Source organism: Oncorhynchus mykiss, chromosome 25, assembly GCF_013265735.2.
Source record: "Oncorhynchus mykiss isolate Arlee chromosome 25, USDA_OmykA_1.1, whole genome shotgun sequence".
Lineage (NCBI taxonomy): Eukaryota > Metazoa > Chordata > Actinopteri > Salmoniformes > Salmonidae > Oncorhynchus > Oncorhynchus mykiss.
This window is the reverse complement of record NC_048589.1, coordinates 17407238-17417808: the sequence shown is the minus strand read 5'-3', so window position 1 is coordinate 17417808 and position 10571 is coordinate 17407238. Positions and strand designations below refer to the sequence as shown.

At 43.4% G+C, this 10571-nt stretch overlaps 1 protein-coding gene across 1 annotated transcript; it reads left to right on the top strand.

Annotated features, from left to right (window-relative positions):
• Positions 1–8249: 8249 nt before the first annotated feature.
• On the top strand, positions 8250–10571 carry LOC110505468. The gene has a single exon (XM_021584703.2). The coding sequence runs from the start codon at positions 8701–8703 to the stop codon at positions 9361–9363; it is 663 nt and encodes a 220-aa protein (XP_021440378.1). The 5' UTR covers positions 8250–8700; the 3' UTR covers positions 9364–10571.

The following is a 10571-nucleotide window of genomic DNA, read 5'->3' as shown; positions in this document are numbered from 1 at the left end:
ATCCAAATCCACAGGATGTAGTGATCATAATATAGTAGCCAAATCTAGGAAAGTTCCTAAGGCTGGGCCTAATATAGTGTTTAAGAGATCATAGAAGAAGTTTTATAGTGATTCATATGTTGATGATGTAAAGAATATTTGTGGTGTGTTTTTTTATTTTATTTTACCTTTATTTTACTAGGCAAGTCAGTTAAGAACAAATTCTTATGTAATGAGAATTATGTAATGAGGCGCAACCAGACACTGCACTTCACACATTTAGGAAATTGCTTATCCCAGTTACTAACAAGCACGCACCCATTAAGAAAATAACTGAAAACTGTTAAATCCCTGTGGATTGATGAGGAATTTAAAAATTGTATGGTTGAGAGGGATGAGGCAAAAGGAATGGCAAATAAGTCTGGCTGCACAACCGATTGACAAACATACTGCAAATTGAGAAATTATGTGACTAAACTGAATAAAAAGAAGAAACAATACTATGAAACAAAGATAAATTACATAAAGAATGATAGTTAAAAGCTTTGGAGCACCTTAAATTACATTTTGGGAAAAAAGGCCAACTCTGCGCCATCATTCATTGAATCAGATGGCTCATTCATTACAAAACCGACTGATACTGCCAACTACTTTAATGATTTTGTTCATTGGCAAATTAGCAAACTTAGGCATGACATGCCAGCCACAAACGCTGACACTAAACATCCAAGTATAGCTGACCAAATTTTGAAAGACAAGAATTGTACTTTTGAATTCCATAAAGTGAGTGTGGTAGAGGTGAAAAAAGTATTGTTGTCTATCAACAATGACGAGCCACAGGGATCTAACAATTTGGATGGTGTCACCGCCGTCGATAGAAGTGGACCATGGTGCATTGTGGTGAGCTTAAATTTTCTTTTTTATTTAAAATGTCGCCAACAAAACAAGAAACAACCGTGAAGTTTACAGGGCTATAGTGTCACTAGCAAAGATAACTACCCACACTGAAAGGAGGGAAAACAAAACAGAATGCCCACCCCACATCACACCTAACCAAATAGAGAAATAATCCAAATAGAGAAATAAAACGGGTCTCTAAGGTCAGGGCGTGACAGTAACCCCCCCACCCAAAGGTGCGGACTCTGGCCGCAAAACCTGAACCTATAAGGGAGGGTCCGGGTGAGCAACTATCCGTGGTGGCGGCTCTGGTGTGGGACGTAGACCCCGCTCCTCCTCTGGCTCACCCCACTTTGGTGGCGCCTCTGGTGTGGGGACCCTCGCGGTGGGCCCCAGACTGGGCGCCGTCGCTGGGGGCCCCGGACTGGGCGCCGTCGCTGGGGGCTCCGGACTGGAGGCCGTCGTTGGAGGCTTTGTGCCATGACTCCTCACTGGAGGCTTCGTGCCATGGATCATCACTGGAGGCTTCGTGCCATGGATCATCACTGGAGGCTTCTTGCCGTAGATCATCACTGGAGACTTCTTGCCATGGATCATCACTGGAGGCTTCTTGCCATGGGTCATCACTGGAGGCTTCGTGCCATGGATCATCACTGGAAGCTTCATGCCATGGATCATCACTGGAGGCTTCGTGCCATGGATCATCACTGGAGGCTTCGTGCCATGGATCATCACTGGAGGCTTCTTGCCGTAGATCATCACTGGAGACTTCTTGCCATGGATCATCACTGGAGGCTTCTTGCCATGGGTCATCACTGGAGGCTTCGTGCCATGGATCATCACTGGAAGCTTCATGCCATGGATCATCACTGGAGGCTTCGTGCCATGGATCATCACTGGAGGCTTCGTGCCATGGATCATCACTGGAGGCTTCATGCCATGGATCATCACTTCAGGACTCACCAGGTTCACCAGGCTGGGAAGACATACAGAAGGCCTGGTTCTGGGAGCGGGCACAGGATACAGTAGGCTGTGGAGGCGCACTGGAGGTCTCGAGCGTAGAGCCTGCACAACCAGTCCTGGTTGGATGGTTACTTTAGCCCGGCACGTGCGGGACGCAGGCACAGGACGCACTAGGCTGTGCAGATGCACCGGAGACACAGTGCACAGAGCTGGCGCAGGATATCCTGGGCCGTAGAGAAGGTAGCGCACCGGACTATGAACGCGCACTGGAGACACCGTGCACTCCACCGCATAACACGGTGCCTGACCAGTACGACGCTCGCCACGGTAAGCACGGGGAATTGGCTCAGGTCTCCAACCTGACTCAGCCAGACTCCCCATGTGCCACCCCCAAAAAAATTATGTGGGGGCTGCCTCTCATGCCTGCTCCGTTGCCGTGACTCCTAGTAGCGAAGTCATTCCTCCCTCGCTACTTCAGCCTGTTTCCATGGCAGGGTCATGTCCCCTGCCATAACCTCCTCCCATGTCCAATATGTCTTCCATTCTCTCTTCTCCCGGGCCTTCTCTCTTCTCCCGGGCCTCCTGGTCCTTTGGTGGTGGGTACTTCTGTCACGGCTGTCGAAGGAAGTGGACCAAGGTGCAGCGTGGTGAGCGTACATTTTCCTTTTTATTTAGAATGTCGCCAACAAAACAAGAACCGAAGAAACAACCGTGAAGCTTACAGTGCTATTGTGCCACTAACAAAGATAACTACCCACACTGAAAGGAGGGAAAAAGGGAAACCTAAGTATGATTCCCAATCAGAGATCACGATAGACAGCTGTCCCTGATTGAGAACCATACCCGGCCAAAACATAGAAATAAAGAAACATTGAAAACAAAACATAGAATGCCCACCCCACATCACACCCTGACATAACCAAATAGAGAAATAAAACCGCTCTCTAAGGTCAGGGCGTGACAGATGGAAAATTACAGAGGATAATAGCAGATGATATCGCCACTCCTATTTGCCATATCTTAAATGTAAGCCTACTAGAAAGTGTGTGCCCTCAGGCCTGGAGGGAATCAAAAGTCATTCCACTATCTAGGAATATTAAAGCCAAATCTTTACTGGCTCAAATAGCCGACCAATCAGCCTGTTACCAACCTTTAGTAAAGTTTTGGAAAAAATTGTGTAAACAAATTGACAACAGACTTTCAGCACACTTATAGGGAAGGACATTCAACAAGCACAGCACTTACACAAATGACTAAGGATTGAGAGAGAAATTGATGATAAAAAAAGATTGTGGAGGCTGTTTTTTTAGAGTTAAGTGCTGCTTTTGACATTATCGATCGATAGTCTGCTGCTGGAAAAATGTGATATGTGTTACGGCTTTACACCTCCTGCTATATTACGGATAAAGAGTTACCTGTCTAACAGAACACAGAGGGTGTTCTTTAATGGAAGCCTCTCCAACATAATCCAGGTAGAATCAGGAATTCCCCAGGGCAGCTGTCCCTTACTTGTTTCTATCTTTACTAACGACAAGCCACTGGCTTTGAGTAAAGTTAGTGTGTCTATGCATGCGGATGACTCAACACTATTTTTACCTTTATTTAAATAGGCAAGTCAGATAAGAACAAATTCTTATTTACAGTGTGTTAACTGCCTTGTTCAGGGGCAGAACAACAGATGTTTACCTTGTTAGCTCGGGGATTCGATCTAGCAACCTTTCGGTTACTGGTCCAACGCTCTAACCACTAAGCTACCTGCTGCCCACTAGGTTACAGGCCGCCCCTATACACATCAGCTACTACAGCGACTGAAACAGAGAGCTGCAGTTAGTTTCAGAATGGGTGTCAAGGAATAAGTCAGTTCTAAATATTTAAAAAACTAAAAGCATTGTGATTGGGACAAATCATTCACTAAACCCTAAACCTCAACCAAATGTTGTAATACATAATGTGGAAATTGAGCAACTTGAGGTGACTAAACTGCTTGGAGTAACCCGGATTGTAAACTGGCATGGTCAACACATATTGATACAACATTAGCTAAGATGGGGAGAAGTCTGTCCATAATGAAGCGCTGCTCTACCTTCTTAACAGCACTATCAACAAGGCAGGTCCTACAGCCTATAGTTTTGTTGCACCTGGACTACTGTTCAGTCGTGTGGTCAGGTGCCGCAAAGAGGGGGAAAAAATGTGCAATTTGTGTCACGTCCTGACCTCAGAGCTTTTTATGTCTCTATTTTGGTTTGGTCAGGGTGTGATTTGGGTGGGCATTCTATGTTCTTTATTTCTAGGTTTTGTGTTTCTATGTTTTGGCCGGGTATGGTTCTCAATCAGGTACAGCTGTCTATCGTTGTCTCTGATTGGGAATCATACTTAGGCAACCTGTTTTGCCACCTGAGGTTGTGGGATGTTGGTTTTTGTTAGCTCTGTGTAGCCTTCAGAACGTGATGTTATTTTTGTTGTTTTGTTTAGTGTTCAGTTGAAATAAAGTATGAACAATTACCACGCTGCACCTTGGTCCACTTCTTCCGACGAGCGTTACAATTTGCTCAGAAGAGGGCAGCACGGCTGGCCCGTGGATGCACACAGAGAGTAAACATTAATAATATGCATGTCAAACTCTCCTGGCTCAAAGTTGAGGAGAGATTGACTTCATCACTACTTGTATTTGTGAGAGGTAACGACATGTTGAAAGCACCGAGCTGTCTGTTTAAATGACTAGCACACAGCTCAGACACCCATGCATACCCCACAACACATGCCATCAGAGGTCTCTTAACAGTCCCCAAGTCCAGAACAGAATATGGTAGGCGCACAGTACTATGTAGAGCCATGACTGAACATAACCTGTTGTTGAAAAAACATGTGTTATAGCTTTTCAGAGCTATCAATCTAATAGAACTAATATAACTCAAATGGTTTTCTTTAATGGAAGCTTCTCTAATGTCAAACATGTAAAGTGTGGTGTACCGCAGGGCAGCTCTCTAGGCCCTCTCTTTCTATTTTTACCAATGACCTGCTGCTGGCATTAAACAAAGCATGTGTGTCCATGTATGCTGATAATTCAACCATATACCCATCAGCAACCACAGCTAATGATGTCACTGAAATCCTTAACAAAGAGTTGCAGTCTGTTTTGGAATGGGTGTCCAGTAATAAAATAGTCCTGAACATCTCTAAAACTAAGAGCATTGTATTTGGTACAAATCATTCCTTAAGTTCTAGACCTCAGCTGAATCAGATAATGAATGGTGTGGCTGTTGAACAAATTGAGGAGACTAAATTACTTGGCGTTACCTTAGATTATAAACTGTCATGGCCAAAACATATAGATTCAATGGAAGTAAAGATGGGGAGAGGTCTGTCCGTAATAAAGAGAGGTCTGTCCGTAATAAAGCAAGTTCTGTAGAATCTAGTTTAGTCTAATATTTATTATTGTCCAGTTGTGTGGTCCAGTGCTGCAAGGAAAGACCTAATTAAGATGCAGCTGGCCCAGATCAGAGTGGCACATTTTGGCTAAGAGTTGAGGAGAGACTGACTGCATCACTTATTTTTATAAGAAACATTGTGTTGGAAATTCCAAATTGTTTGCATAGTCAACTTACACACAGCTCTGACACACACACATACCCCACCAGACATGCCACCAGGGGTCTTTTCACAGTCCCCAAATCCAGAACAAATTCAAGAAAGCGTACAGTATTATATAGAGCCCTTATTGCATGGAACTTCCTTCCATCGCATATTGCTCAAATAAACAGCAAACCTGGTTTCAAAAAACAGATAAAGCAACACCTCACGGCACAACGCCCCTCCCCTATTTGACCTAGATAGTTTGTGTGTATGTATTGATATGTAGGCTACATGTGCCTTTACATTTTTTTATGTAGTTCTGTCCCTGAGCTGTTCTTGTCTATTGATGTTCTGTATTATGTCATGTTTCATGTTTTGTGTGGACCCCTGGAAGAGTACCTGCTGCTTTTTGCAACAGCTAATGGGGATCCTAATAAAATACCAAATACCAAATGACTAACTGATGCAAGCAGTAGAATCAGATAAAAACAACTGATACAAATACCTTATGGAACAGCGAGGACTGTGAAGCAACACAAACATAAGCGCAGACGGATACACACATGATAACATACACACTATACACACACGTACACATGGATTTTGTGTTGCAGATATGTGGTAGTGGAGTAGGGGCCTGAGGGCACACACTTAGTGTGTTGTGAAATCTGTTATGAATGTATTGTAATGTCTGCCTTAATTTTGCCAGACCACAGAAAGAGTAGCTGCTATTGGGGATCCATAATACATTCAAAATACAAATGTAATGTAGCCTATCAATGGATGGAACAGGATCAAATGGAAAAACTGTTTTTGATCACTCATATTTCTCACTCTTCATCTAAATCTGGCAGCCAAATAAGTCAGTCAAGCCCCCAGTCACCTGCCCAGCTAGCAATGAGGAATCGGCCCAGAAGCGGCCCTTTTCCGGGGGGCTGGAACTGATTGAATCGGGACAGAATCGGGTTTCGAACTCGGCCCGGAATCAAAATGAATGACTTCCCAGAATCGGCCTGATGCAAATGTAAATAAATGTATACACATTATACACAAATACATTTTATGCATACAAATATATGCGCAATATATAAATATATTATAATATATATAATATATATATAAATATACGCATCTACCAAAAAATATATGTTTTGTCGGAGGAAACACTCTACACCTGGTGATCGTGTCAGCTGCGCCGCTGCGCCACTCCGGAAGCTCCATTCACAAAGTCTTTAATGCTAATCAATTGCCTTGCACAAAGTACCGAAATACTAAAATACAACTTAAACAGGACTCTTAAAGAATGTCATTGAAATGTTAATTGTATTTTTTAATCACAGAAACAATGAGAAAATATGGAAAAATAAATAAAAATGAAAAGTGAATTATATTAAGCAGCAAGTGTAATCATCTGCCAGAGAGTATCCCCAATCGGCCCGAGACCCAAGTAATACATTTGGGCCAGATAACTGTCACCGGAATCGTCCCGAACTCAATACCTGCATCCTAGCCAAAAGTAATACTGCCTAATACGGCCCAGACTCGGGCCACATGACGTCGGTCAAGTCTGACTCTCAGCCGAGTGCCCCGACTCTCAGCCGGAATCGGCCCAGATCCACTGTGCTAGCTGGGTGAGAACGTGTGTAATGTGTTGCTTGACCACACGCTGGGCACAGATGAACTACAGCCAAGAAGAGCAGTGGTATTGACAGTCAGGGTCGCGACCCATAGTGGGGAACTGTAGTGGGGTAGCCCCCCCAAAATAGCAATAAAAATAATTATTGAATTACCAGTACAGATTATTGTATGGGACAATACACAACGTTTTTGAAACAGATCATTTGACAAATAAAAATTTATTGAGTAAATGTTTATATTGGTTTCTTTTCATTGTGGTTATTTGTTCATGTAAAAATCCACATTTTACAATGTTATGGTTGTGTCATTAGATTTGGGGAATTGTGGGGTCAGCATAAAATTCTTGGAGGGGAAATGGGGTCGCCAGAAGTTCTGGAGGAAAAAATGGGGTCCTCGCTGAAAAAGTTTGAATACCACTGGCTATCCCATATCAACACGCGCACGCAAACGGCACACACGCTCGTGTGCACTCAATTATTTGATGGGCTCCCAGAGGTCTGAGATTAACCTACATTCTTACTCTTAAGACATTATTTAGAAATGGCATTCTCAGAAGATATGTGAACCTGTTTGTTAATCTAAGAACATATACAGTAAGTATATAATCCCAGATGATCCCATGAGCTGCCATGATTCGCAGACGCTAACATATTTGTTTAAACAGCTGACCTTTCAAGCTATTGACTCAATCCGTAAATCAATTATGTTTAAATAAAAGGTTTGTATTTAATTCACATATGCTATATGAAATATTTTTCACGCAATGTCCGACTACTCTGCCAATTTAGGATCAGCTACTATCGCGTAATTATCAGCTACTGGCCACTGTCCAAGGTGCTGAAATCATAATGGGTTGAAATCCTGCAGCAAGCGTTGGGACTGCTAAATGTGTCAATTTGAGCCTTCAGTAGTGGTCTCTAGATCATCACAAACTATAAATTCCTAGTCATCAGTTCCACGTTGATGTCAATATGTAAACATAGGCACTCGCTCTGGACAGTTAAACCATGCGCATAAATATATGTATTTACTCAAGTAGTTTTGGGATGAGCTGTGCGTTTAGTGACGTTTAATTAGTTAATCCAGCCCGCTGCATAGCTGCTGGCACTTTAAGAACCTTCACCCCCCCCCCCCCCCCCCCCCCCCCCACCCCACCCCACCCCCCACACCCTTAAGTATTTTTAGCTGAGCCATTCACTTCGTTTGTTGTAGGCAACCGTACAGACAGTTGTGTAGGCCTACCGTATGGTATGGTAAAACTTAATCGTTTTAATAAATTACATCGAATCCTTTACTGCTGATTCCTTAGGAAATATTGTTGGAATAAACATTAGTTGTCTGGGATTCTGCTGGCGGATGCTGAAAATCACAAGAGCCTCTGAGCTGCTTGCCTCATCCGTCCATGATGAAACGCAATGCTGCACTGGGTTTCTGAGACAAACCGCAGTGCCTTCTAGGATGAAATGAATGAACCCAAAATATATTTAGAAATAAAATAGACAGTCAAAGAGCGCGGACGGTCCACAGTAAGGCTGTGGCTCTACGTCTTCTCTCGACCGGATAGGTTCCTGTGTTCTTTTGTATTGTGGATAACAATAAACCTTCAAGACGGACGGGGTGGTAGAGCATCGAGGGAAAAATCGGGGCAATATGAGAGAGCGGGACTTTATGCCCAACATGGAGAGGGGCAAACCTGCCACCTATACGGGGGACAAAAAGGCTAAGATGGCTGCGAAGACGAACAAAAAGTGGGTGAGACTAGCCACTGTCTTCGCATATGTATTGTCTGTGTCCTTAGCAGCCATCATTCTAGCCATTTACTACAGCTTGATATGGAAGCCAACGAGCGCATCCTCTCCAGCGGGAAAGCCGGTGGTGCCAGAGGAGGTCACAGCCTCCGCTAACATCTCAACAAACAGCTCCACAAGCATCAACGTCTTAGACACTAACTCTACACAGACAGAGCTTTTATCTGTCAATGACACCAGGTTAAGCGCAAAGCCTCAGACCAAGGCATTTAACTGGGAGGGCAGAAGCAAGAGCCCGGCCATCATCTCCGACGGTATTTTATCAGAAAGTGCTCACTCGCAACCGAAACGGCTCTACGAGTCTACTCAAAGACACACAGCCGCACAAACTGCGGATAGACCAAACACTGTGGGGAGAGACAGTCAACCGTCTCAGCTCACTGGGGACAATCGGGGTCCGTTGCGCACTGGAGCACACAACCCCATGCATGGGAGAGGGGAGAAGGATGCGGACCGACCAGCTACTGGCAGTGCGGATCAAGCAGCTGCAGATGCTGCTCCTTAAACCTCAAAGGCTCAGCTGCGCACCTCCGCCACGAGCCAACAGTGATTGCACAAAGGAGACTGGCCAGGCCTTTAAACAGTGATCTAACCAGTGTTTGACAGACTTATGCTGCGGTCGGATACAATTGCCTGCAGACAGGCGTCTTCGTGGAACAGATGTCGAAGAACAGGGGATGCTGCGAAAATTGCACAGGCTTCATGCACGTATTTTATTGATATGTTATATACCAATAATCTGAATGAGTATGACTGACAATTATAGACAAACTGCTTCAAAGGAATATTGTTTTTCCCTAAAACACTATGCGTTTTCTGTTAGGCTACTTTAGGCTATGCATTAATTGATGTAGGCCTACGTCATCTTTCCTTTGGACATCTCCACCAAGGTCATTTATTTATATCCATATTATGGGCAAGGACATATGACATACACCTGTATTTAAAGCTAGAATCCTTACTTGAAACAATAACAAAGCGGCATCCCACCTCTGTTTTGGTAAAACGCTAAGGGATGGGCCTGGAGAAATGTAACCATTCTCAAAGTTATAGACAGAGGTATGCGTGCAAGGACTGACCATTCATTATATTTAAAAAAAATCTAGTTTAACCATGTTTTGAGGCTATACAGTGTTTGTTACTATTTACATTGTTTACAAACATTGGGGTAAAACAAGCTTATATGTTGGGTTCTGATGGGGTACGACAGTTGAACTCTAAGCTCCTGAGGCACTTAGAAGTTCAATTCTTCGAGAATCAATGGTTATATATCCTTAATAAGTCAAATAATTTAGCACCTAAGGATTCTAGCTTTATTAACTGGTACAGGAGATATGCCTGTGGTTTGTAGGATATGTAAATTACGCATAAACTATGGGCCTCCAATTTTATTCAATAGCATAGCCATTTATTATTGCCATTGATTGGCCGAGCTATTGAACAACAGGAACGCATTTACAAAGCATTGTGTCCTCTATATTTCCTTTCACGGATACATCTGGATTCCTGGTATATAGGAACCTGTATTATTGAGTTAAGCTCAGGTATATTTGTGCATATAACCATGTAAATGTATTGTGTATTTGGTCATGTATATAGGGCAGATAGTGTACATCCTTTGGCCTTGATCTAACTTCTAGTCTAATTAGATACTTTTTATTGAGACTGTCACTTAGGTCTAAATCACAAGGAAAATAAACGTCCTAGAAAATG